The sequence below is a fragment of the Thunnus albacares genome, chromosome 16 (genome assembly GCF_914725855.1).
Source record: "Thunnus albacares chromosome 16, fThuAlb1.1, whole genome shotgun sequence".
Classification (NCBI taxonomy): Eukaryota; Metazoa; Chordata; class Actinopteri; order Scombriformes; family Scombridae; genus Thunnus; species Thunnus albacares.
Window position 1 is genome coordinate 10422678 of NC_058121.1, and position 27687 is coordinate 10450364.

The window sequence follows — 27687 nt, forward strand, 5'->3', positions numbered from 1 at the left end:
TATGTTCTAATGGCTCCTAACGTGAATCATGTTAAATTACAAAATAAAAAAAATCCCCGTAATACATCATCATGCAGTTAGATTTGGTTGCTTTGGGCTGATCCTGGGTCGGGTGGGTCCTCGTGGTCCATGACCCTCCTCTACATAAGGAAAACCGATGAGATCCAATCACCTCTTCCTTTACAGACTGTGATCTCACCTCCCTATTTCCGATTGGGTTGCTATATTTAGGAAACCACCCTGCGCTTTATAAAGAGATCGCAGTGGTTTCTGGTTAAGGTTGTGTAGTTGAGAGTCAGGAGCGGCTGTCGGGAACAAGCCTGTTTAGTCTCATTCAGAGTATTTAGGCTGAGAGAAGCGGACACAGCTGGTACTTTTGTCTTTTGGAGGCTACATGTGAGCGAGAGGCTATAGGGAAAAGGCAGACATGGCAGACATACGTAAGAAACTTGTCGTGGTGGGGGACGGCGCATGTGGGAAAACATGTCTACTCATTTTATTCAGCAAAGACGAGTTTCCCGAGGTCTATGTCCCGACTGTGTTTGAGACATATGTTGCGGACATAGAAGTGGACAACAAGCAGGTCCAGCTGGCTTTGTGGGACACAGCTGGACAAGAGGACTACGACCGGCTGCGCCCCTTGTCCTATCCGGACACCGATGTCATTCTGATGTGCTTCTCCGTGGACAGCCCGGACTCGTTGGAAAACATCCCTGAAAAGTGGGTCCCTGAAGTCAAACACTTTTGTCCGAATGTACCCATTATATTAGTGGCCAACAAGAAAGATTTGCGCAACGACGAGAACGTAAAGAACGAGCTGTCCCGACTGAAGCTGGAGCCAGTGAAAGCAGAGGATGGCCGGGCGATGGCCATGCGCATTGGCGCATATGACTATTTGGAGTGCTCTGCCAAAACCAAGGAGGGCATCTGGGAAGTGTTTGAGACTGCAACACGGGCAGCCTTACAAAAACGAAAAACGCCATCAGGTAGTTGTCTCAAATGCTGTGTTTTGATGTGAATCGACGCTGTCTAGAGAACTGTAACGCACAGCCAAGACGTTTCCACCGCCGGGATTTGTCTGAACATGTAAGGGCAGTGACCATGGTTTTGATACTCCCTCCTCGTATTCGACCTTGGTTGAACCAAAACGAATGACTAAGAAGTTCTTTTGAACACGCAGACGATAACCATCTGATATCGGGGTGTGTGGAAATGCACTGGTTACAGCATGTTCTTGGGTCACATGATCCCAGTCTGATTGGTGGAGGGGTAAAAAGGACAAACCACTACATTTCAGTGGAGGCCTTATTCACCCCCTCTAATGTGGCCAAGGCCTCTCCAAAGGCCTGCTTTCGAGACAACATTTCAATTGCTCACTTATTGTGTTTCAAAGTGTTTGCATAGGCCACTTGCCTTTCTGCCAAGGTTATACTTTGTAATAAGCAAAGCAGTACACTTGCACTCGTTATTTATGTCCACCTTGTATTGTAAACAACTGTATTAAGTTTGGGAAATTGCACAGCATCTGGACACTGCAGTAATTCACAGAAAGTTTTTTTTTTTTATATAAAAGTACGAGTCAGTGAAAGGATGCCCATGGGGTTCTGTATAGTTTCTTCTGATGTTTTACATGTTTTGTTTTTTTTAAATAAATACATCGCTTAAGTTTACAGTTAATGGCAGGTTATGTCTCAAGTTTGTCAGCTGGAACCCCATCCAAAAAGTATGTTTTTGACTCCACAGTATTAACTTCCTAGTTTAATATTTGTTTTGCAAGTTTTCAGATAGATAATCTGTTGCAGTTCAGTGCACAAACAGTATGTGTCACCATAAATATCCTTTTAAAGTTTGCTAAGCATGCTTCTATCCCACATTTTATGCTTGTTGGTGGCTATACAGTGACTAGTTTTGGGAGGACAATGATGAAGTAGCTGCTTTTTGAACATGGCTTATGAAACAATGGTTTTATTGAAGCACATACTGTACACTATGTTTCTGAACACTGCACTCATGGTCTAGCTATTTCAGAGGCTGACACATTTCAGCTGTGTCAAAGACTTGGAAGACCTGCTTGACATTTTCTATTTAGGTACAGCGTAATTTACAGTTATGTGGGTGATATTTCCAGAGAAGATTGAACACTGGCGTGTGAGTGCTTTGCTCAATGAAACAAGTTGTTTTAGAAAGAGTTGTGAAAAGAAAGGTGGGCTATGTCACAGCTCTATGAGCCACTAGCACACACTCATATGGGATTAAGCCATCTGATGGCAATTGACAACTTTGATGGAAATGTATCATGATATGTTATTATAACCACAAACTTATAATAATTACACAAACTTTAGCAAAAGGGTATCCCTTTGACTGAGACAATAGACAAAAACTAATGTGAAGTATTAATGTTTTTTGAAGCTGTAAAATGTTTGTTTACAGCAGTAAAACTGAATTATGATTGGTTGATAAATACATGAATACTAATTTTCAAATGCATTGTCTTTCATTATGACTGTGAATGTACCTCAAATTTATTGGGTATAAAATATTTTTGGGGCTTGAAAGTTTGTGACAGAAATCAGTGTTTCTGAGTAAATTTTCCATACTTGTGGAATAAATTCAGCTCATGTTTGATCTGTGTCTACAAATAAGTGTTGTGTAACTGTCCTCTTAGACGATGGTGGGAGTGCTTGTTCAAATGACAGCAATGAACAAGAGACTGTTGCTACACTGGGGATCCAGGGTAAAATCCTGGTGGATTTGCTATGCCAGTTATTCTTTTGATGGTTACTTGAGAGGAAAAAAAAGCTAAATTTTGCTTGAAACATGTAATTTTTCCATGGTTCAATAAGAAACATTAGTAAAGATAAACCAGAGTTTATCTGAATCCACCCAGAGTTACGATGGTGTAAAAGTCACATTCCTCCCTGCCTTCTGTTGCTGGGCTTTTTGCTGACTTACAGGACAGGAATGCATTGTGATGGACTGGTTAATTTTCCCACACTGGCCCCCCTCATGTGCCTCTGATTTCCAATGTTGTTAGGTTATTATTCACCGATCAGACAGTTCAGTTTTCATCTTTTTCTTCATTTTATTTTAATTTTTTTCCAGGAGAAAAAAACAAATAAACAATGGAATCACAGAGAGGAAAAATGCTGAAAACGTGCCAAACTTATCTGTTTGTAAGAGTTTATCAAATTATGACCACATTCATGTAATGACATAATTTGTAGGTTTGAATGGTACATCAGAAACAACAATGGAAATTTTTGTGAGGAAAAACAATACGGTATGTAAGGGAACAAGCAATACTGTTCTGGGAAAGTCAATAAAAAAATCAATGTGTCACTATCTCTACTTTTCCATTCTTTAGCCTAATTTTCTCACACTGAAAACAAATACTTACTTCAGTGTTGCAGCTGGCATTTGTTCCATTATACTTGAAAGAAAAAGTATATATATATTGATAAACATATGAACTTGGTTTTTAAATTTTGTGATTTACATCATCTATTTTTTCTGTTCCTGGAAGGACAAATTGACCCATAACTTTAAAATAGTCCTTATGGTGGTGGTGTGAAGTAAATAAGTACTTTTACTTACATTAGGTTCAGTTTTGAGGTACTCAGTATTTCCATTATGATACTTAATATTTCTACTCTACTACATCTCAGGCTTACTTTTTACTCTGCTACATTTATCTGACAGCTGGTAAATAGTTTGCTGTTTTATATTTTACATACAAAACAGATGATGAGCTTCTAAAGTAGGATGACAGGCTCAGTGGTCATTTTCCTGTATTTTGATTACTTTTGGTACTTAAAGTACTGATAATACTTCCATACTTTTACTCAAGTACTATTTTAAATTTAGGACATTTACTAGAAATGGAGTCTTTGTATTGTTACTTTTACTCATGTTAAAGATCTGAATATTTCCTCCACCACTGCTTATGATTACACATTACCAATAGCTATCACTGGAAAACTTGATTCATGTATTCCAAAGGGTGGGTACCTTTTAGGGTTTGACTTTTTACTGTTGTTAACAGCAACTGTCAAACTGACTATGTGTCTGTACTCATTCTCATTGTTTAATGACAAGACAGTGCCACAGTGTGTCTGCGTCACAGAAGCTATTTTTGTCTCAGCTTAATTTAGACCTGAGGATTCAAATGACTAATGAGCATATGACAGGGAAGTATAGTGTTGTTTTTTTTTTAATGATACCATATTGTGACTGTGTTCAGTTTAGTTGTTTTTAATGAGTATCTTGATTCTATTTGGGAAGCAGCTCTGATATAAGCTGTCAGGGTTCATGTCAGGAAAATACTAGAGCTAAAATGATTAGTCAACCGATTTATTGAACAGATAGAAAAATAATGAGAAACGATTTTGACACTCTGTTAATCATTCATTAAAGTCTTCAGTCTCTTCATTAAAGTTTATTTCCAATCAAAAATGCCTTCCTTCCTAACATTCCTTACTTCCAGCTTCTTAATTGTGAGGATTTCTTTGTGTTATATTATAGTAAACTAAATATCTTTAGGTTCTGAAGTGTTAATCAGACAAAAGAAGCAGTTCAATATCATCACCTTGGGCTTTAAAAAATTGTAATGGGCAATATTTCACAATTTTCTGACATTTTACAGACCAAACGATTAATCAAATTATTCAGAAAATAAGTGGCAGAATAATCGATAATGGAAATAATCATTAGCTGCCCTAAAAAATACCAATTTATACACCAAAACACCCGGGGAGTGAATATTCATTTTGAGAAAAATGTTTACAAGTGTGTAAAAATCATATTATAGTGCTTTTGCTTGCATTCTTACTTCTATAAGCCTGTCAAGAAGTTAGATTTTTAGACATTTATGTTAAATTATATTTAAGAAATGCAAAGAGATGTATGCAGTATAAACTGTATTTATTGAAGCCCACATAATATTGTTTTTTTTAAATAGTACAAGACAGAAAGGGAGCACAGTAGGATTATAATAACTGGGAGTTTACTGTGAAATAATAAAATTAATAATTGGAAAAACAGAGTACAGAGACAAGCATCATAAGTACAGACCATATTTGTTAGCATGTAGTTTTATTTTGTTTAGATGAGAATAGACAGTTGTCTTGTTGGTTATACAACAGATACAGACAATACAAACACTGTATATCCTTGTTAGCCATGGTCACTTAGTTGAATTGGGTAACAAATGGTAAAGGAATGTCGACCTCCATCTGTCTGTCACTTACTCTCACAAATTGCTCAACATTTTTGCTTTTCTCCTTAAGGGTCTTGATGACATTGTTGTGGAAAGCATTTGTACGTTTTACCATTGAGTCAATCCAGGACTGGATGTCAGCTTGAAGCTGTTCGCTAGACATGTCGGCCAAAATAGTCTGGAGTTTAGCTTTCACAGCTTTTAAATACTCCATAACAATTGTGCTGGCCTGTTCGACCTGCTTGGCAACATCAGCCAGGATAGGAGAGTTGATGGCATCATTGTATACTTCAGTCACAAAAGTGGAGAGCTTCTCAACATTCTGAGATTTTAGGGTTTGGAGGAGTCTCTCACTTTGTTCAATGGTAAACTGTACGAATGTTGAGAATTTAGTAATGAGATCTTCCAGCTGGATATCTCCCACTTTCCTAACAGTGACAATCACTTGGTCCTGGATTTTCCTCAAAGCTACCAACAAGTCATCAAGAATTTCTCTTCCACTGACAACATAGCTAGAGCCAGGAAGGGTGAATTCAATGGCTTGAACATAATCAAAGACAGCTGTAAACATGGAGGAGAAGTACTCTGGAACCTTTTCAATAGCCTCCTCAGATACATCAGCAACAAAAGCACTAAATTTCTGGTAGACCTCAAGCCCAGACAGCCTCTCTTCATAGCCAGGGATCTGGAACTTGGTCTCTCTCAGGAATTTAACAACAGCATCAAGAACAATCTCAACTTTCTTTTGGTACTCTCTCAGGATCAAAATGGTCTTATCTGTGACAGCTGTCATAGTGTTAGAAGGATATATTGCTGCAAGGTTGTCGACAGCCCTCTTGAACATCACTTTACTCTGCTGACCAGCCTGTTCAAAGGAATCACCAAGGCTTCTAGCATGTTTGTTGATTGTATTATATGTCCTGCGACCATGGGCAGAGACCATTTCCACAACTGTGGGAACCTTGCTCTTCAGTCCCAGCATCATCTCATATGGCATCTCCATATTCCAGGTTGTCTGAAGGTTCAGCTTCTCGGAGTTCATCACAGACATCTTCAGACCCAAGATATCAATGTCTGTTGTTGGCTCAGACTGTGGGGAAAAAATAAAACATAAAACATAAAACAAACATTTTACTACAAAAATAAATGATAACAATTTACATTAAAAATTGCAGTCAATAAGTAATTTGTAGGCAAATAAGTGAACAAAAGTGCTCTTACCGGGTAGCGTCCATAGACTCTTGCTTTCACTTGTGCTGGGCGCTTAGTCTGCATCTGAACTGCAATGAGTCCAGCAGATGGAGTGGACATAGAGACAACAAGGCCTTCCACTGGATTTCCAGTAATCTCCTGATTGATTTCCATAGTCAGATCGGGCAGATTGACCTTTGCTGAGTTGGTGATGGAGGTATCCACATTTTCGTAACTTAAGATGATGGTGCTGTCATGGTTTCCCTCTACCACTGAATGTTTTACAGCCAGGACAGAGGCCATTTTGAATCCACCGGCTATGTTCACATTGGCACTGCCCTCAATCTTTCCAGTCAGAAGCTCACATTCAGAGGATGAGGAAGCATCAAGTTTCATGACAATGCCGTCCTGGTTAAGGATGCTGGCATCAGTTTTGAGAGTGAGCATTGCTGTTTTCATGGAGAAGTCATAGGTCAGATCACCCATTACTGGGATCTTAATGCTCTGAATTTTGGGCAGAGTGATTTTTGGGATTGTCAGCTTGCTAAGAGCAGATGGAACATGCAGAGCAGGCATTCTGATGAGACTGAAGTCAGGCACTGGAATGGTGAATGTAGACACTTCAACATTCATCACTGGGACTTTGTAGGCAGGGATTGTGATGGTTTTAGGCAATTCAATGCTGTATTTTTCATACTCTGCCTTTGCTTTGTCATAAGATGTAGCGAAGATGTCAGCAGCCTTATCCTTGCTGATGAGAACTTTCTTATGCAGAGTCTTGATGTTGGCATTAATGGTATTGATGACTGGATCCACATTAATATCAATTGTGATCACCTCAGGGTTCTTCATGTACTTTATCTTGGAGTTCATGTCAAATGTCTGCTGGGTTGTGGTGAGGAGATAGCTCAGGCCAGTGTCTTCCCACAGTGAGTAGTGTTCCACTCTTGGTGTCCTCATACCAAAAAATGGCACAGTCATTTCAGGAATGGTGATATATTCTTTCAGTACTTCAAGATTTGCTTCTCCATTAATCTGGGAAAATATGTTAATTTCCCTCTCACCATTATCCATGGAGACGAAATGGGAGTATTTGTACTGGTTGAATCTAGCCAAACCTGTCCAGCTAGCTTGCTGCACTTCAGAGTTCAGGGTAAGAGAGATGTCATTCTGGAGATCCATCTTTCCGGACAGCTTGAATGGAAGGGCAACCTTGGCATTTCCCTTATTCTTGGTGTCAAGCATAAGCTCATTAGGTGTGACCAAAGCAAGAGCAGAGCTTGAGAGAGTTCCCTCAACCTGTCCAACCAGCTCTGCATTGTGAGAGGCAGTGAAATCAATTTTCATGTCTTCAACCTTAGCCTGGAACTTCACCTCTGCAATGCTGCCCCTCATGAATGGTGTTTCTGTCTCAGCCTTGGCATCAACAATTATGTGGCGGAAAATGCAAATATCAGCAACCACATTTTGGTTAGCTTTGAAATTGGTGCAGCCTGTTGCTCCAGTGAAAGTCACTTTGGCTGTATGGAGATCCATGACCACCTCCATGTCACTTTTGTGGGTTGCCTCATCTGAGAAGTCCTGAACTGCATATTTTCCATTGGCCAGATTGTTAATGTTCAGATTGGCAGAACCATCTTCAAGCAGGAAAACTGTCTTTTGACTCATTGATGCTTCACTGAAGATGTTGAGGGTTGGCATGTTGAGGTCATGTTTGTAGCTAGTCTCTACTGTGGCAGAGACTCTATTTTCCGTGGTAAAGAATGCATTATTGACAAGCTCTCCAGAATAGGGCTCAGTTGTGGCTCTTGCAGTAGTTTCAGCAGAAGCTCGGGCTGACAAGCCATCGAGATTCATTGTTCCCTTGTGGTCAAGTGTAAAAGATGACTGGCCAACCTTGATGTTCTCAGAGATCGACAGATGACTCATCTCGGGCGCAGCAAAATGTGCACTGGCATCCACAGTGAAGTCAAGGACTTTCAAGGTAGATGTGGCCTGTGAGTTAAGGTTCATTTTGAACTCTGGTGTGACTGATGTAGTGGTGGTGTTCTCCAGGTCAGCAGTGGTCCTGAGGTTGTAATGAGGTGAGATAACTCTGAACTCTCCGTAGAGCTTTCCAAAACAGGGAATCTTGCTCATATCTACCACTTTCTCTTTCAACTCCATAGTGAATGTGTCATAATCGAAAGATCTGATTTTCTCGACCATTCTCATGAAATAGTCACTCATGTCATCAATCAGCTGTTTGAAGTCAAAGGAATACAGTTCATTCACAAGCTCCTGAGCAGGTACCATAATCTTTTTGAGCAAAGGCTGGATGTCAATTGACCTGAGAGCAGCAAATGCAGACTGAATCTTTTCCCTCACCTGATACTGCTTCATGATTTCAACAACCTCATTCATGACAGCCTCAATCATCTTCTCAATCTCATAGTTGGAGAGGATCTCTTCTATTTTGCTGTAAATTACATTGAACTTGTTTGCAATGTTATACTTCTTGATCCAAGCCATGATAGTGTCTTTCATTGATTTCAGCGCATTCATGATTTTTTCAGTTGGGACCTTGGCTCTCAGGTTGGTCATGAAATTTTCCATTGAGTTGATAAACTTTCTCAGGTCTTCCACAAAGAGGTTGAAGTCAAAGTTGTCAATGACCTCCTTCAATTCTGATACTTTGTTCTGAAACTTGGCACTGATCTCATACCTTGTGTTGATGTCTTTCAGCATCTCAATGCTCTGGTCCATCAGCGTCATCATTGTGGCCTTTGCATTTTCAATGACTGCAGGCAGGTGCTCAATGAATGGGATCTGGATGAAGTGGCTGTCACTGTTCTTGTCATATTTCACAAATCCAGAGATGGCATAATTTTGACTGGCTTCACTGAAGAGGGTGGTGGAGACTGCTCCTTTCATCTCAATACCCATTCTCTCTGCGTTGTTATAGGCACCCATTTCTTGTTCAAAACTGTGGTCGTTTACACTGGATGTCATCTTCATTGTGACACTTTGCTCTTGGAGGCTCAGCATGCTGTTGAGCTTGTTGTCCATGTTGGTCTTGATAGTAGGTCTGCCTTCCAATTCATGAGTGGTTGAGGCTCTGTACTCAAATGAATGCGTGAGGAGCAGTGGTTCTGCTTTCAGGAGGAACTTGCTGTACAGTTCGCCACTCTGCTGTCCATACAGATACATTGCACCATTTGAGTTGAAAATGGCATCAATGTTCAGAGTGAAGGGTTCAGCAACAGTTTTGATTGTGCTGTCCAGATGAAGAGATTGTGATTTGAAGTTGGCAACATTGTTGAACTTCATGGTCAGACCAGCAACCTCCATATCCGTGGCATGTGTCATTTGAGATCCCAGGAGTTTACCATTGGTATTGTACTTAGCAGATAGGACCATGTCAACAAATTTGATTTCATAGGTGTGCTTAAGCTCCTCCTCTGAGAAGACTCCCTTCATTGTTCCAGTCAGCTCCATGTTGTAGGGCTCTGCCTTGAACCGAGCATCATTTACAAAGTTAATCTCCATGATCTTCAGGTCATTTTTCATAGTAACTGAGGCTGTAAAACGCTCCATGTTAACTGTGATGTCATGCATGTAGGAGTTTCTCTGGTCAAGGAAGTTGTCAGTCTTGGACTGGAGGGTAAAAGATCTCAGTGTAAGAGACAGTGAGTGGGTATTTTCAGTCCTCATCTCATTGAAAGATCCAACCATGTTGTTGGAGAGGATCAAGCCATCTTCATTCACTCTGAGGTTCACTCTGTTCCTGGTGTTCATGTCAAAGAGATTACCCTTAAAGATGCTGTTGAAATAGACTTCTGAGCTTGCAATCTTTCCTTCAATGTTGAGCTCAGCTTTGTTCTCCTTAATGCCTCCCTTTGTGGTGAGAGACATGGTGGCACCATTAGTGTCAAATCCACCATGGAAAACATTCTCAAAGGTCATTGGGCTGTGCTGTGCAGTTGTTGTGCAGCTGGTGGTCAGGCCATTCATGTTCAGGGCCAAGGTTGCTTTGTGAGAGGCAAGGCTTGAAAAGATGTTAATGGAGGCATCAGCATTGAGCTCCAAGCCGGAAGGATTCATGGACCCAGTGAGCAGAGAGTAGGCACGGTTCACTGTATCATCAGCTTGATTCTCTATTCTGAGGCTGACCTGTGCTCCAGAGGCAGAGAACTCCACCTGGCTACGAAGCATTCTCTCAGCAGACTTGGTCACGGAGTCAGACTGGATGGTAAGCTTGACATCCTTGTAGCTAAGGCCAAATTTGGTGGTGTGCTTGATGGGGTCAGTGTTCATGTTGGTGTTAGACTCAACCATGAGTTCCTCATTTTCATATGATGCCTTGATCTTGTTTACAACCTTCAGGATTTCAGAGTTCACCCTCAGTGTACTCTCCAATCTTGCTTCCCTCTTCACTGGCTCAACAGAAAAGGTATGGAGATAAGTGGTGCTAGCGGTCATGGGTCCGATGGACACACTTCCGTCTGTGTTGACATCTCCAGAGAGCATGTTTGAGTCTAGGTTGAACTGGTTAGTAACAGTCAGAGAAGTCTCCAGACCCAGAGGGGTAATGGCTTGCATGTTGTATCTTCCTGATGACATGACTTTTTCTGACACAGCAACAGTTTCCATCACATTAAAACTTGTACTCATGAGCTCGTGGTTCAGGGAAACATCCATGGTGAATTTCATAGTTTCATCTGCTGTGTCGGTAATTTCTGTAGCTCCTTTAAAACAGACAAATCAGTAAAATATTAATTAGTATCAACTATTATTTTCTTTCTGTTCTATTAAATAACAAATGTATACTTTTTATAATTTAAGAAAAGAATAAATATAAAATTACCCTCAGTTGTGAAAGAGAGAAGTTTGATTGGACTTTCAGCCATGACTTTGAATTTGGCCAAGTAGCTAGGAGACACTGCAGTGTTGTTGCCAGCAGAAACCTTTGTCTCCCAGTTATAGTAGTTGCTGTCGACCTTGGCAGATACTTCCACCATTCCCATCAGAGGCAGGGTGAGATCATATTCAGAAGGGATGGTAAAAGTTGGGATTTGGATCTCCTGTGGGGCAAAATCTACACCCAGCTGAGGCATAGAGATGTATGGTGAGGTGACTGTGGGAGGTATCCTTAGCTCCTCAGATGATTTGCCTCCAAGGGGCAGAGGGACACTGATGGTCAAACGGTCCTGGTTGAACCGGTAACTGAATGTGCTGTCACTGGTGAGAGGATGAAAACATTTGTTAAATTTAAAACAGACATTTAACTTGAGAGTAAATGTACTTATTTTATGATTCAATCAGGACAAAGCTGTAATTTTCTCATAATTCATATAAAAATGATGTAAATCCTAAATTGAACTTTTGAATGTGTTTTACTTACAGGTTCATGAATAGGTTGGCAGGCATGGAGGGCATTTCCACCATTGCTATATTGTTCCTCAGAGTCTCAACATAGGGAACATCAGTTGAGATCTTATCCATCCAGATATTGCTGGCCTGATGAAAGAACACCATGCTTTAGTCTTGAAGAACTTAATCTAAGTCAAGGTTTGGTAAATTAGTTAAAACGATTATATTATTTTCACCTCGAGTCCCTTGTTGAAGATATGGCGCAGTTTCATGTCAGTCTTGACAATCTGCTGGTCCATGACATCCTCCACAACCTGCCTGAGCCAGGCCTGGAGGGCATCAGTGTAAGGCACCAGGGTCTTAGTATCAGCATTCATGTTGGACATCAGCTGAACCTCAGCGAGGTCTTCACCTGAGATACAAAGCATTTAGCATTTTAATTTTACATTTGAAATTGTGTTTGGAAAAATCCCTGAAATTATCAGTGTTCATTAGTTCATTAGCAGTTTTTTTTTAACAGACATACCATATTTGAATGTGATTGCCTGAATTGAGGAGGTCTCTGGGAGCTTGACATCACTTTTGATCTCCAATGTGACCAAGTCAGCATTGCTCATGGTAGCAGTGATGGCGGCATCAGTCTTGAGTGAGGGGACTAACAGTTGAACCTGCATCATGCCATCAGCCACGCCCCGAAGCCTGTGATGAATAAAAAACATTATCTAATCAATTCCTATATATAAAAAAACTTAAAGACTGTTAAATGAGTGCATGCGTGTGTTATAAAACCAAGCTGTAAGTCAGATATAATATTTATTGACAGTGTGTTTAAAGAAAGATAGTGCCTTGGATGACTTACTGGACACGACCAGTCAGAGAGAGCTGTGGGATGTTCTTATTGGTGATCTCGAGGATAAGGGATTGGCCTTTGTTATTGCTGTCAGTCATGCCAACCTTGACACCGGCCTCTAGATCAAAGTCAGGTATCTCCATTTGGGTGGTAAAGACATTCCTGTTCCTGTTGTATTTTAGGGTGGCTGTAGCCTCGGTAGACTGAGTGCCTAGTTGGAAAAAATATAACTTCATTAGTGATGTATGTAACCTTACGAAATTAAAGAGGGAAATGGCTCATAGAAAACCTTAAGTCGATTTTTTTTCTAAATATGACGCTCATACCCTCAGCTCTCAGGGTCATCTTCAATGAATCAACCTTCTGGCGGCCGTCCTTTCCTTCATTGAGGAGTTCATAGGCGATGGTGGCTGTGTACTCAGAGACCTCTTTGGTAGGCTTGATGTCTACAGCAAACCTAGGGGAAAAAGAACAAAGATTAAATCTGATTTGTTTTTTTATAACTCCTCTATGATATTGTTCTGTGTATCTAGAAAACCACAAAAGAACATTTCTAATATGGCATTTGTGTATCAAAATTACACCACCTTTACTTAGTTTTTATTCTTTACCAGCACATGTACACACACAAATCCAACTAATAACATCACCTCAGCTTTTTGAATTTATTTCCCCCACCATATTTGCCCTGCTATCACCATTACTTCTTAACTTTCAAAGTGAGACCACATTCTTTTATTCTCAAACAACAATCTCTATCAAACTGAAATACGTCCCATTACAAAGGCGAGGCACCATTAAACTGTCATTTCTTGTGACACAATGAATGATAATCGTTCAATATTATTACTTTGACAATATAATCAGTCTTCAAACTACAACTTACCCTGTCTCTCCATTCAGGGGGAAGTAAGGAACATCAGTCTTATCCCCAGTGTCAGCACGAAGTGTTTTGGTGCAGTATCTGACTCCAGAGAAGAGAGGGCTGCAGTTTTCTTCACCCAGACTGTGTGGGATCATTGCAGCACGACCCCCACCCACAATCATCACTCTATTGCTATTTCAAAGAAAGAACAGCAAAATCAGTCCCTGTTTTCTACTAATTTTGTTGAACATGCTGTAATAAAGATCACATGCAATGCACTATGGTGCCACATGTTGAAACACTGTAAACACCTTGATAGTGGCTTTGTTTTTATTGCTGGTGAGGTTTTAAGTACAACAAAAACACAACAAAATCAAATACAAACATTTGTCATCTACAACTAAAAATTAACAGAAAAGTAGTTAATCTATTAAATATAATTGATTAATTTATTTTATGTTATTTGTTACCTGATACTCAAGAGCTTTGTGGTGCCCTGTGGGGCAGGGATGGAGAGTTTGACCTCGTTCTGCTCCATGGTGATCTTGGCATTGAGTGCGCTCTCATGGTACATGTTGGTGTGCATCTCAACGGCAGAGACAACAAATTCAGGGACGTGGACTCCCATTTCGGTCACAAACTCAACTCCAACAGAGGGCATGAACAACAGTTCCTTCTGTGAACAAAACAGATCACATGAAATGAGGAAGGCTGCAGAGTCATGAAATATCAAATAATTCTTCTATCATCATAAAACTACTACTGAAATCTAAGACAACAGGAAATACTTCGGCCACTATTTAAAATGAATTATTATTAGCATAAATTTTAATAACACTTTGCAGGACACTTGACAGGATGTAAATTAATGAAAGGGCAGCAGCATAATCATGAAATCACAATTGACTTTTCTGGTGGAACACTGAGGATAGAATGAGGATAAAAGATGAAAAATTTACCATGTTTGGAGCCATGCGAAGGCCTCCCTTTGCACCAGGAGTAAAGGTACCAGACATAGCAAATGTCAAAGGCAAGCCAGATGCTGTTGGCAAGATGAATTTGTTGTCCATGAACATGTAATGGGCAAAGATCTCATTGTCAGTGCTGGACATCAGTTTAGCCATGACCTGAAAAAAAGAATACAGTCAATTTGAATGCTCTCTTGCTGTGGCAAAGAAAGAATTATAATTTTCTGGGCAGGTATTTTATTAAATGGATAAAAGGAATACAGAACAGTACCTGGGTAGGAATGATCCTCATGAAAATGTCTGCATACATCCTTGCGTTATCAGCAATAAACTTCAGTTCGCTGCCCTTGATGAAGCCAAGCTCAGCTCCCATGATCCTAAGGTAGGCCATAGACTCTGGGGACTCTTGACTCTGCAGATCTTTAACCAGCTTGTTGAAGTTGCGAACAATTTCTCTCATAAGATTTTCGGGAACCTTAGGAAAGATTTCCATTGAGTTCTTTTATTAGTGGTGATGGTATCAGCAGAAATTGATAAAATAACACAAACTGACAGTGTTTACAAGAAAGAATTAGACATTAAATATACCTTCTGTCCTTCTGATTTCAGGGGAGCAACCCATTTCTCAAGAACTTCTTTGATCTTAATTGGCATCTTATCCTCAGCCCAGTACAGAGCCTTGGACACGGTGTCTGGGAAGAATCCGTTCTTTCCAAACAAAGCATCAATGGTTGGCTCAAAGCCTTTTCCGTCCATGCCAACCTACCAGCAGAAAAAAGATAATTTGATTCAAAAACAGTTGAAAAACAGACTTTAACACAGTTAGGTGTGTTAAAGTCTGAATCTAGGACAAATACTAAGCTTACAAATGCTATTAGGTTTAATTTCAGTGTCAGATGGGCAGGGTAGGCCAAACTGAAAAAAGCAGTACATAATAGGACACATTTTGTTTTCTACTGTTAGTATTAAAATGTTCTCTGCTTGTGTTACTTGAAACTGTAAAACTACATTTTGAAACAGCAAGAAATGACTGATTATTTTAACCTACAGTGTTACATACCTCCCAAAGATCCATGTTGTAACCAAAGGCTTTCAGGGTAGTTTCCAGCATGACCTCTCTGGGCAAGTGGCTACTGGGATCAAAGACAATGTTGCCCTGAATGTTGGCCTGCGTGCTTTCATGTGCCATGCCCAGCTTGTAGTTGCGAGACTTTGTGGTGTAGTCATTGTGTGTGGTGACATCAGTGTCCTGAAGGGCATCCATTATCTTCTCACCAAGCCTGAGGTAAAAATGAAAACAATTACTTAAATATAAATCTTTTGGTTGTTAAATCAGCATAGTATTTTCATGACTTAAAGCATGATTTAATTCAAATTGGCACTCCATTCTTACTTCTTGGTCTCTGAATCAGTGGAGGAAATGATGTTGTAGACGTGAGAGGTCACAAAGGCCTTGACCTGCACGTTCTGCTCCTGCTTAATCAGCTTCTTGACCATCTCAATGTCACTGTCCTGGGGATTCCTCATCAGAATCAGGTAGGCTGCCAGGCGCTTCTGCACAGCACCCTTGGGGTACTGGCAGACCCTCTGGAGATTAGAACGAACCTGGATAGAAAAACAAGAGTAACATGTTTGTCACTATGTTTTGAGAAACTCATCACTCTAAAACTGGGAAATGGGTAGTTTTTCCATGGAGGAGGATGTTAGTTACCTCATCTGTCACAGACATGCGTCTGAAAGCCTGGATGGCAGCCAGCTGCACAGACAGAGTAGTTGCAGGCTGTCTCATGCACTTCATCAAGATGTTCTTTATAGCAGGGTCAGCAGCCTCCATTGCATCTCCCATGTTTCCAACAACCTTTATGGAACAGTAAAGAAAATTAGAAATAAATATGGAATTGGAAATTGCCATAAAAGTTTATATTTTTAGAAGAGGTGTATCAGATCTATGTTCAAAGCTGGTCACCCACCCTCAAGGTCAGGAAGGTCAGATCTTTCTCCCCGGCACAGTCTGCGCCCAGAAGGGAAGCCATGAACTCAGAAACAGCAGTGATCTCAGGGGTGATTCTGCCCTCAGCCTGATACAGTCTAGTGACAAAGACAGACATTATTTACAACAGGAAGCACTACTCACTGCTACAGTATTGGGTAGGACTTTCTTCAGATTTTAAAAAGATGATAAATAGGTGTACTTACTTCCTGACTGCATTGCTCAGGGCATACATGATGGGCTTGCTCTGCTTGTACTGAGCCATTGCCAGCATGTCCTTGACCATGAGGTGGGAGGGGTTAGGTAGCAGTCCCAGGGCATAGACAGCGGCATCAACCTCAAGAGCAGCTTCATCAAAGGTCCTGAGAACCTTCAGCATGGCGCTGGTGCACTCTGGGGTGCCGCACTGAGCCAGAGCTTGCCATGTCAGAGAGTTGGACATGTCCATCATCTCCTCAACAGCAGATCCTAGGACGTCAACCTTCAGGCCACGGAGCTCAGACACCAGCTTACGGAAGAGGCTGGCACGCTCTTGGCCCTGAGTGGTCTGTGACAGGGTGTTCAGCTCCTGCATTGTGGCAATGACAGCATCCTTGGTTTGCACAGGGGACTTGTCATCAGCAACATCCATGGGCAAGTGCTTGAGGTTGGCCTCATCTGTACAGAATTACAACACAAACAGTGAATAAATGCAAGAAATGATGACACATTTGAGATACTGAGAGTATTTTGATATTTTATAACATATTCTACAACACTCACTGCGGTCAAAGATTCTGTCATTGATCTTGGCAAACTCCCTCAGAGTCACAGTCTGCTTCACCAGAGTAGAAATTCCATATTCATTCCTGTTTGCAGAAGGGACAATTGCAACACATGAATAACATTAGGAAATAGTTACATTTGGCCAGTAATAATTTTATTTTATTCAAAATGTCTACATTTTGGCAAAACTGTTGAATAAATATGGGTCTGTGTTTAATTTTACACTGAAAGGCTCATACCCAGTCCAAAATAATTTATATAAATATACCAAATGTTAATATGTTTTAAAGGCATATATGGGTAAAGAAACCCACATTTCAAATTGTTAACCTTTGCTCTCTAGAATAGACACCCTCTGCCCACTTTAGACATAGATCACTTTGGAAGGCCAAAAGACCGAGTAAATTAAATACTCTATGATTTTGTGGGTGCTTTGTTTTCACAAAACTTACTGGTGGGAGAGGGGCAGGAAGATGTGTTTCTCTGTGCAGGTTCCACTGGTCATGTGCTTCTTCTGGTTGTCAAACTGGTAGTTGCAAGTCTGGGTACTGCTAATCATCTTGGACAGAGGATAGTTCTGATGGGAGAAAGACAACAAGAAAACATCCATGTTTCGTTAGATTATAAGGAAGAGCAGACTGCTGAAAAACATCAGATTTAGCATAATTTGACTTTTATTTTTCTTAATTTTCTCTTGGCCTGCTTTGCTTTTTAGTGTTTTTGTCGATTTATACAGTGAAAAAATAATGCCCTGTAAAATATATGATTTAAGTAAGTGAAATGTTTTAAAGCATATCATCTTGGCTTTAGTTTGGTTGTTGCTTAAGCTCTTACCATGCCAGAGATGAGTGCCAAGGGACTGGTGTCCTGCCTGCGGGCCATGAACCAGTCACATTTGGAAAGATCTCTGCTGACAGTCACATCAGTGGCAATGTCCTCCCTGGAGTTGACGGTGAAGTCGGTGGAACAGACTCCATGCACGGTGGCCTGATAAAATTATGAGAGTATCATCAATATTGAGGAAATTGGAAACAATTCAAAGAAACACAGTTGCGACAGCTGGAGTGGTAAACGTGCTTTCTGTCATACAGCAATCTACCTGAATCAGATTATCAATTGATCTCAAAGATTACCCCCCCCCCTATTATAAGATCAGATGATGCCATTAGCAAGATAAACTTATCTAGGACTTTGACCTGCAGCTGAAGATTGTCATTTTTGAGAACATGCTGTCACAGGCGTGCATTTATCACCTCTGTCTAGGGCATCTTATCTATTCATTGTGCAACCTGTTTATCTTTTCATGAGTCTGCACCACAAACAGGATCAAGTTCTACTTGGCAACTCTGGCCTGAATTGATTGGTGACTGCATGCACTGATAAAACAAAAACAAGGCAATAAACAGTCAGGGGAGCAGTTCATACCATTTCTTTGTTCCTCTCCTCTTCCATTACTGGCACGATGAGAGCAGAGACGATTCCCCTCTTGATGTTCAAGATGTTGGCAGGCTCATCATCCTCAGGGAAGAGTTTGACATCAGTCTGTCCTTCCACTGTGATCTTCAAAGAGTTCCTGTTGACATGGACACATGACCATCATTTACAACCTGATTTAGCCCACTTTTCTGACCATATAGACTTCAGTTTTCAAACCAAACAGTAGAGATGACTGCTTAATCTTTCCTGGAAAAATAAAGAAGTTACTTACTTGGCCATGGCAGCTTGGAAAGCTGTAGCTCCATCAGCAGGACGATACATTGGGTTCCCCTCTGCATCCACATCAACAATCTCACTCAGAGAGCACTCTGTTGTGCGGAGGATGAAGCTACAGGTCTGGGGCACATCAACCTCAACCTGTGTAGCAGATTAAATATTGTTTTTAGAACCACTGTTTTCTATTCAGGGTCAGAAGACTGTCATGTTTGCGGTAATGATCAGGGCTGTGAGACATACTTTGCAGGAGACTTTGGGGCCGCTCTTGTTGTCGGTGGCTCCGGTCACGCCGTTCAAGGTCTCAACTTCGTAGTCGTACACAAACCGCCTGAAGTTCTTGAATCTTTTGGCCACTAAAAAGTATTTGAAACATCATTTAGAAAATTGTAACATTAATGATTTAAACATTGTACATCCTTTTACACTGATATAAAAAATATCACAGGCTTTATATACATTTGTTTACTTTAAATTAATGGTAAAAACTAAGAGATCATCACAAATGATTACTGACAGCTGAGCTCATCATTAAGGATTCAGAGGTGGTGAATTACTTTCTTATAGTGATGTATTTATAAATCACACCTGAACATTACAGTAAGTAATGAAAATAACACAATGTCGACAATAAAGAAGTAACTTACAAAAGCACACTGGGGATTGTTCATCAACACTTCCCACATCTTGCTCTGTAAAAGATGAAAAAAACATTTCAAAAACCCACAGCATGCTCAAAACTCCACTGAGAACATTATTCAGTTCAAATTACATTTACACTTCTGATTAACTCATTAGTGAGTGTTGTATTTGGCTTGTCAGTGATTTTAAAAACGATCCTGTCTTTAAGTGGCATGACAATTAATATAACAATAGTATGAAAAAACTGTTTCTAAAAATATAAAACATGCTATTATATACTATTGTAGTTATGAATTTGTCACACACAAAACCTATATTTTAGAGAATGTACTTGCCTTTTTTAAATACTAAGAATTAACTTTTTTTCTCAAATATATTTAGTTTTTTAATACACCCTTAAATTCTATTAGCTTTAAAATAAAAATCATAATACTTACGGGCTAGTGTGTATGTGCCCAGAAGCAGCAAAAGGCAGAGCTTGGTACTCCCCATGATGGGATTAGTAAAGCTCCAGAAACCTTAAGGTAGGGAGTCCTCCTCTTTCAGTGAAGACTAATCTTGTGCTTCAGTCTTTTGGCTTTTATAGGTCTCCAGTCTTACTGTATGTGATAACCAGGACTTGCAAATGTGTTGCCCTGGTTCCAAAGTCTGAGCAGTCCTTGTGGCAGGCCAAAGGTAAAAACGTTTCACAAACTAAGACTTGTCTGTCAGCACTGGGTGAGGGTGGTCTGTGTGATAATGTTATGCTTATTCGACTCTTGTTTTAGTATTTGGGGTTGTGTTCTTTAGACATGAAACCCATTTTGAAGTCAGTTTTGAATGCAGAAATTAATATAATAGTGTTTATCATGAAATAATAGATATCTATATCTACAAAAAAACTGAGAAATTACGTCACTGCCATATAACAGTTAATATAATCTCAATCACTAACCTTGGTTACTTGTTTGTAGTGCTCAAAGGGCAGTACACAAATAAACTAATTTGTTGGTATCTCCAAAGCAAGGGGATATATTTTACTTTTATTTTTAGCTTTGTGGGCCATTTAGTTTTTTATTCTGGATATTCAAAAGTATTATCTGTAAACTATAGTTTTGACTTTTCATGAGGTCTGATTTCTTGTTGTACACATATTCAACCTAATTAAAAGGAGACAAATACTAGGCAGTTTTTGATTTAAACCTTTTGAGCACAAAGGTTTTGTTAAAGTGCCCCTCAGACATCCACAAATACATAAAAGTCTCTTACAGAAAGTCAACCTTTGCCCCATGACCGCTGAACAATATGAATCATATTGACGCAGAATCGAAACCTGAGTCACTGGGTGCTTTTGTTACTTGTGTGTTGTGTGTTACCATTACATATTAGAGCATGTTTTAAAGTTGTATTGGCTATAAATATTGTGCAAAAAAAAAAAAAATCAGATTTTGTCATGGTATTAACATTTTGTTACATTTTGTTGATTTAGTTAGTTCAGTTGAAAATTGGTGTCATATCACCTCTGTCTTAACATTGTTGGCTAACCTTTCACCTCCATAGGGAAGTATATGAAAGCTGTTTGATCAGGATTACAACAGAAGTGAACTCAAGATAAGTTAATCAGGAAGGGGAAGACAGTCAGATGTTGCATAAGAGTGAGTAAAAAAAAAAAAAGAGCGCTGTGCACAATGATTATGTAGAGATGTAAAAGCATTTTCAATGTTGCTGTAAATTATTCAAAGACAGTCAAAAACAAGTTTATAAAGAGAGGTGGTTGCGAAAAATAAAATATCCTTGGATTCTATAGATATCCTGTAAAACTAGACAAACCTTTCTTCAATAATAAATCTTCAGCTTTTAATTAAATGAAACCAGTTTTGTAGAATAATCTATCATTAAAGTATACCTGGTTAGCACAAAAACACAGAAACAATTTTGAGGAACGTTAACACTTTCTGTCACATCAAAACATGATCCACCAATACAGATCAATAAAATACCCAAATTAATTTTTTCCGCCCCTTTGCCTACTGTACTGCTGATCTCAAGTCAAAGTTCCCTCCGTGAAACTGATCTGCTGTACTTTTAACACAGGGATCACTCAGTGTTGTTATAAAAGGAGAGAGGACTCATGAAATCAATATGGTTCAATAGGTTACACATGAAACCATTGTATGGCTACAGTCTACTAATCAGTGTCCTCAAAAGGTTCTCAGTGGTCCTCAAAACCAGTGTGGATGCAGCACTTCTGACTAGTAAGATCCAGGTGTCAAAAGAATGAATAGGGGAAAAAGAGATAATAATAGATGTTTAAAGAATAGGATAATGTGATCAGTTTGTTTGTTTGTTTTTTATATAAATTAGCACCTATAAAAAGGAGTTGAGGAAGATAATTGTTTAGGGCATAACTGATATAGCCAGCCTAAAATGCAGGTCATCTTAAACTCAATGAACTTTTATAAGGCCTGATTGCATCTTGCTTGTAATCTGGATTTGTACCACTCTGGACCCTTACAAGATTAGTTGGAGGCAGACCAATCATTGCTTTAAGTGTGCTCAGCAAACTGAACTCACCTCTGTAATTGTGGTGATAGTCTTGCTTTGCTGATGCAGTGGGAGTCATAACTATGCTGGACTTGGTACAAATGAGAGATAAGATGCATCTGACTGAAAAAGAGACAATGGCAACCAGAAGAGATAAAATTATGAATCATACTGTATGTTCAGATCATTACTGGATAGAGCTTTGAAAGTTAAAATGAGGTAAAATACATACATGAATAAACAAGCTTTAATGAAAGAAACTTCAGTCTAATTTTAGCTTAGTTCTTTTTTTAGAGTTCTTTTTATAAGTGAGAGATGCAGTTATAATTCAGTGTATTGTTTTAACAGTGGAACTGTGTTTTATGTTTCCTTTAATGAGGGATCTTGTAGGCCTACAATACCTAGAGAACTCAATGAATCGTCATGAAACTTCTGGCTTAAAACATAGTTTAGGTAGGCCAATGCCTAGAGCAGCAATGATAAATAATTTAATTGATTAGTTGCCAATTAACCAACTGCCAACAAATTTGATAGTTGATTCATCTTTTGGAAATTTTTTAAGAAGAAAACTTATAAATTCTCTTGTTCCAGCTTCTTAAATGTGAATATTTTCTGGTTTCTTTAGTCCTCTATGACAGGAAACTGAGTATCTTTGGGTTGTGGACTGTTGGTTGTGACATTTGAGGATGTCATCTTGGGCTTTGGGAAACAGTGATCAACGTTTTTCACCATTTTCTGACATTTTGTTAATGTCGTAATGTTATTAGTAACACATGTGCTTTTCCTACTGTGACGAGTTGAAATGTCTGCTGTGAAACAGGTCTATTATATAGCCCCATGGAAGCGTAATCTCAAGAGCTCCATCCCAATCAGGGCAGTGTTTTTAAAGAATTGATAACACAAGAAGTTAATCTTGATGTATTGTAGCATTCTGCAGTTTGCATTGGCAGAAGTTACACTCTGAAGGGCTGAGGTTCTACCCCGAACCATTTGCTTCTGAAAAACCCTTTTTCGAAGAAAGAGCTCTACAAGGATTCTCTGTAAGACTTTGAGTTACAGTAAGATCCTTTTGATCCAAAGAACCTTTTTGGAAGAAAGAATTCTTCAAGGATTGTTGAAAGCATGGATATAAGAAGATCCTCACCCAAAAATATTCAAATGTTTACCCATGTTTCAAATAGTATTTTTAAATGTACATGTATCTGGAATCCCCTTCATCAATGCATTTTACCATCATTTCATGCCACACAATAGTTAATTGCGTACCTGTATTGAACAGACACTATGTTAAGATCTTTTTTGATATTGTTTTTTTAATATGTAATTTCTAATTCATGATGTACAACACTTAAGTGGTGCTTTTATAAAGAGTGGCTAAGAATATAGTGCATATATATAATATAGCTGCATGATGTGCTCTCTGGTGGGAAGATCATGTCTTGAACCCTCAGTCTTCAAAATAGCACTGCTGTGCTCTCACCTACTGAGCCACCATGTTAGTTTTGTTTTGACCATTTTAACTACAACCTCTGGAGGGAGGAGCTCATGAGCCAAAAAAAAAGAAAAAATTTATTTTGTTTCTGGAAAGTGGGTAGTTGACTCTGCGTATCTATTTTTCCTTTATTATGGATGGTGGGAGGGCTACAGTGTGGAGGGTTTTGGAGCTGGGAATTTGAAACCCGGTCTCCCTGGCAAGGTTTGGTGTGTGGGGTCTGGGAGCTGGCTGCCCTTTTGGAGTTAGTATGTGGGAGCTGAGAGCTGGTTTCCCGACAGATTGCACTACATGGTCTGCCTTTCTCTACAAAACAGGAGTGACATATCAGTAGTGATTACTGTTCACACACTGTGTGATCACCTGTATATGAATTGATACTAGAAGCTGGATTTAAGTGACAGAAGATACTTCAGATAATCAAGGTAAGCTAAATCTCATGTCTTATTTCAGCAAGCTTGACTCTAGCTAAGGACTTTTATGGTAAAAGGTGGACTATTTTAATGCTAGAATTTCTTTCTTGTTTTTTTTTTTTTTGATAGAAATGAGTCATACAACCTGGACAAAAAATATGTGTGCCAGTGGCTTGAAGAAGAAGGTTTGGGTGATTACTCAAAGGCCTTTTCTAGTGAGTTAAACATTGATAATGAATTATCAATGTACCCTCACTTTCACCTGATTGTGTGCCAGTGGAGGCTCTTAGTACAGGAGTTGGAGGACAGACTTATTCAATCTGTTCCACTGTCACCATTATTATGTGCCCATACTCAGATTGCTCTCATTGGACCATGCATTACTTTGTTGTTTGTAGATTACTCACCCTGTGGTAAGTGTATCTTGGATCGATGCTATTAACTATCTTTTTTTCTCTTCCCTCTCTGCTATGTCACTATTGCTGGAGATTACATGAATTTCACCTGCTGAGGACAGCCTGATGTGCCTGGCTTGTGCTCTAACTGTCTTGTTGCTGATTCCACTGGTCCTATGCTCACTGACCTGTTCCCCTCGGGACCTACACGGCCTCTCCTGTTCTGATAGCTTATCCTCAGAGAGTCTCCTTTCTTTATCCATCATTGTTCCAAGATTTTTAAATTTTTTCTCTTTAAAAATGTTTTCTCAATGTCAACATTGTAAACATTGGTAATTGTAACATAGAATGATGGATGTCCACAATAAACAATATATGGGATTCAATAACTTTTTGCCTTATCTGTAGAATACAATATGGTTTTTCATAGAACCCTCAGAAGACAAGAGAGTTCTAGGTGAAACTCTTGAAATATGAAAGGGCTCTTGGTGGAACTCCCTGTGTGGGTTTTGGATGAAACTCTTAGAAGGTGAAAAGGTTCTGGATAGAAACCCCAGTGAGGGTTCTGGGTGAAACCATTACACCACAGAAGGGTTCTCTGTGGAACATGTCATAGGCAGTTCAAGTTATAACCCTCTCTGTTGGGGTCTAGGTAGAGCCCTCTGAAAGGGTTTCAGGTGGAACCTTTATGAAAAAGTTGTACTGGGAACCACCCAAAGAGCCCTATATCGTTCTAGTCAGCACCTTTATTTCTAAGAGTGTGTATGGCAAGGCAAGGCAAGTTTTTGAAGGGATTGTTGTGACAAATTTAAGATAGGGAGTTCTCCCATTATTCTTCCAATTGTTTTGGGTGTAAGTGAGTTCCTCAAAGTGCTAAAATACATTACTTTACTATTAAAGAAATGTGTTTCAGTTTTGAGATAGTATACTTTCCAAATGTGAGGAATGGTCCTTGCTTCAGCTTTTGAAAAGCTAGAATAACTTTTATGCACATTATTAATAATAAAGGTTTTGAAATTATGGAAAAATTGAGGCTGAACTGTGAGAATGTGCTAGCACTCAGGGCAGCCACCCCAACACCAGATCAGGGTGTGCAGCAGGTGGTGCAAAGCAAAGCCAGATGGGCATGTTGTTGAGTTACCTTAGTTGCTGGTCCCTGTCAACTTATAAATAATTGTAATGCTTGGGTATACAATGTACTCTCGCCATTCTGCACACATGACACATGGCATATGTTTGAACATGTCTGTAGTTGGCCAACAGAAATACTTAAGACATAAATTGCAATTAGTAATGAATCAATATTAGTTGGCCTAGCATCTTGAGCTGTCAAAAGTCATCATACCTGTTGAGGCTGGCTGTTGTTTGCTAGGTTTTCATTTATTGCAAAGTATTACATCAGAAGAGCTGGCATGCAGTAGGTGTCTTACATAATAGCACAGCAGAAAAAGGTTTGGAATTGTTTGTCTTGAAACTGTACATGGAAACTGTTATTCCAAGTGCACCTTCGATTACACTTCACTTGCTTTGAGGCAGAGGGCGGCTCAATGAAAACATTGCCCTACATCTCACTGATTGGTATCTTCTTGGAGCTTCAGGAACTACTTGATAACATGTTCCAGTACTGTTAAGGAGATACAGTCATGGATCAAAGGTTTCAGTTTCTGACAATATTCCCCAAAGGCTCAATCAGGGGTCCAGCTGAACAAGGCTTGCCTATTTTTTCATAATAATTTAATATTATGTTAAAAAAAGGATTATATATTATTATTTATATATTTATTAAGACTCTGTTGAAGTAAATAAAACATGGTATTTGAGGTAAGGTCAGCTGGAAAACAAACACTTGCTCAAGAAAACAGTAACCATCTTAATAAGGGCAGCCAAGAGAAGGTCACCAAAGGCCGTCAGCTGAATGTACTGAGGATCCAATCAGGTTCAAATATTGATATAAAATAATAATATATATACAATATATAATTTTATGTTACCCATTAATTTATATGTCATATTAATTTGGAATGTATTCTTTTCATAGGTGGTTGGCCCGAAAGTAGCTTGTAGGGTTTGGGAAAATTAAGTTGTATGGTGAACCAAATCTACTGACAATCAACATACAGTACATGATATCTTTATTGCCATAGTACAAGCATTCCTGATGACCAAATTAGGGTTCTACAAAATGTCATGCAACAATGAAAATGAGTAATGAACATTAGGCTGTGCCTTCATAAAACTACAGGCCCACAACACAGGTATCCACATTAGACATAGTGATTTGCCACAGCCCACCAAAAACATAAAGTCTTCTGTACAAGTCTACACCTGATACTGACTGATTCATCAGCGTGTCTATTCTGACAAAGTAACAGTTATGTAATAGTAGCATGATAGTTAATGAGGAAAATGTTCCAGTGACCCCCTCTGGTAGCTGTAAGACACTGCATTTGTGCATCTGCAGGCTTGTTCATATATCTCATTAAGTGAAGAGAACGTGTCTCATCTCTAGAGTTTCAGACAAGAGGTCATGCTCTGCTTTTCTGTTTTATTGGAGTCCATATAATTATAATATTAGCATGAAATATAATTTTTATTGTGATACCAATAAGAATATCTTAAAGTAGTTAACACACTGTATTTTACAACATTGTACCTCAAAATAAATATACAGCATGCTACTTAATATTCTAAAACAGCAAAACCAAATTTTACAAATAGCATAGAAGCTGAAAAAATAAGAAACTCATGTGCAGTGACATATGTACAATGTCTCTCCTTCCCTCACCAATCTGTATGTCACTTGGCAATCAATAAAATTTGACTTCATAGAGAGAAACCTTAGTCAACGATAAGTATATAGCTAACACCTTCTGGTCAACCTTATGCTGGATCTTTTTTTTGATGAGCAAAGGAGAAGACGCCACCCTGTTTAATGATGCTCAATTAGATTCTAACTTTATTTTTAAATGATTATGGTGTACCAAGCTCCAAAGTGTGATGTAGTCCTTTTTTTTTTTGCGTTTGAGACATATAGTACATTGACAGTTATATTTGAATCAGTGGCAATTTCTTAACTTGTGGGACACTTTGCATTTGAAATGTCTGTTACAGATAAGACAATAATAATACTACATCTTGGATGAATTAAAAAAGTGGAGCTTTGCACTCATTTAACTTGTATTAACAGTTCATGCATTCATACTTTGTGGTTTACAGACATAAGAAATCCAAAACTGGCTGACAATGATCAAGCTGAAGCAACTAGGGTAGTGGCATTGAATGAAGAAAATAAAAAGACTGCTGCACAATGCTA

General features: G+C 39.2%; 2 protein-coding genes across 2 annotated transcripts; one reads left to right on the plus strand and one right to left on the minus strand.

Annotated features, from left to right (window-relative positions):
* The first annotated feature begins 241 nt into the window (after positions 1 to 241).
* LOC123000005 (rho-related GTP-binding protein RhoB) lies at positions 242 to 2628 on the plus strand. The gene has a single exon (XM_044377429.1). It carries the CDS (start codon positions 428 to 430, stop codon positions 1016 to 1018), a length of 591 nt encoding a protein of 196 aa, XP_044233364.1. The 5' UTR covers positions 242 to 427; the 3' UTR covers positions 1019 to 2628.
* A 2449-nt stretch (positions 2629 to 5077) lies between these two features.
* Positions 5078 to 20218, minus strand: LOC123000003 (apolipoprotein B-100-like). Its single transcript, XM_044377420.1, has 26 exons — positions 19989 to 20218; positions 19557 to 19601; positions 19153 to 19265; positions 18908 to 19053; positions 18625 to 18772; positions 18034 to 18186; positions 17652 to 17776; positions 17197 to 17282; positions 16641 to 17091; positions 16415 to 16532; positions 16156 to 16302; positions 15838 to 16049; positions 15505 to 15724; positions 15033 to 15206; positions 14716 to 14919; positions 14436 to 14603; positions 13947 to 14152; positions 13498 to 13668; positions 12938 to 13068; positions 12621 to 12822; positions 12288 to 12460; positions 11998 to 12173; positions 11793 to 11908; positions 11256 to 11629; positions 6440 to 11136; positions 5078 to 6308 (listed from the first exon to the last, which is right to left on the minus strand). Exons 1-26 carry the CDS (start codon positions 20041 to 20043, stop codon positions 5190 to 5192), a joined length of 9930 nt encoding a protein of 3309 aa, XP_044233355.1. The 5' UTR covers positions 20044 to 20218; the 3' UTR covers positions 5078 to 5189.
* Positions 20219 to 27687: the final 7469 nt, after the last annotated feature.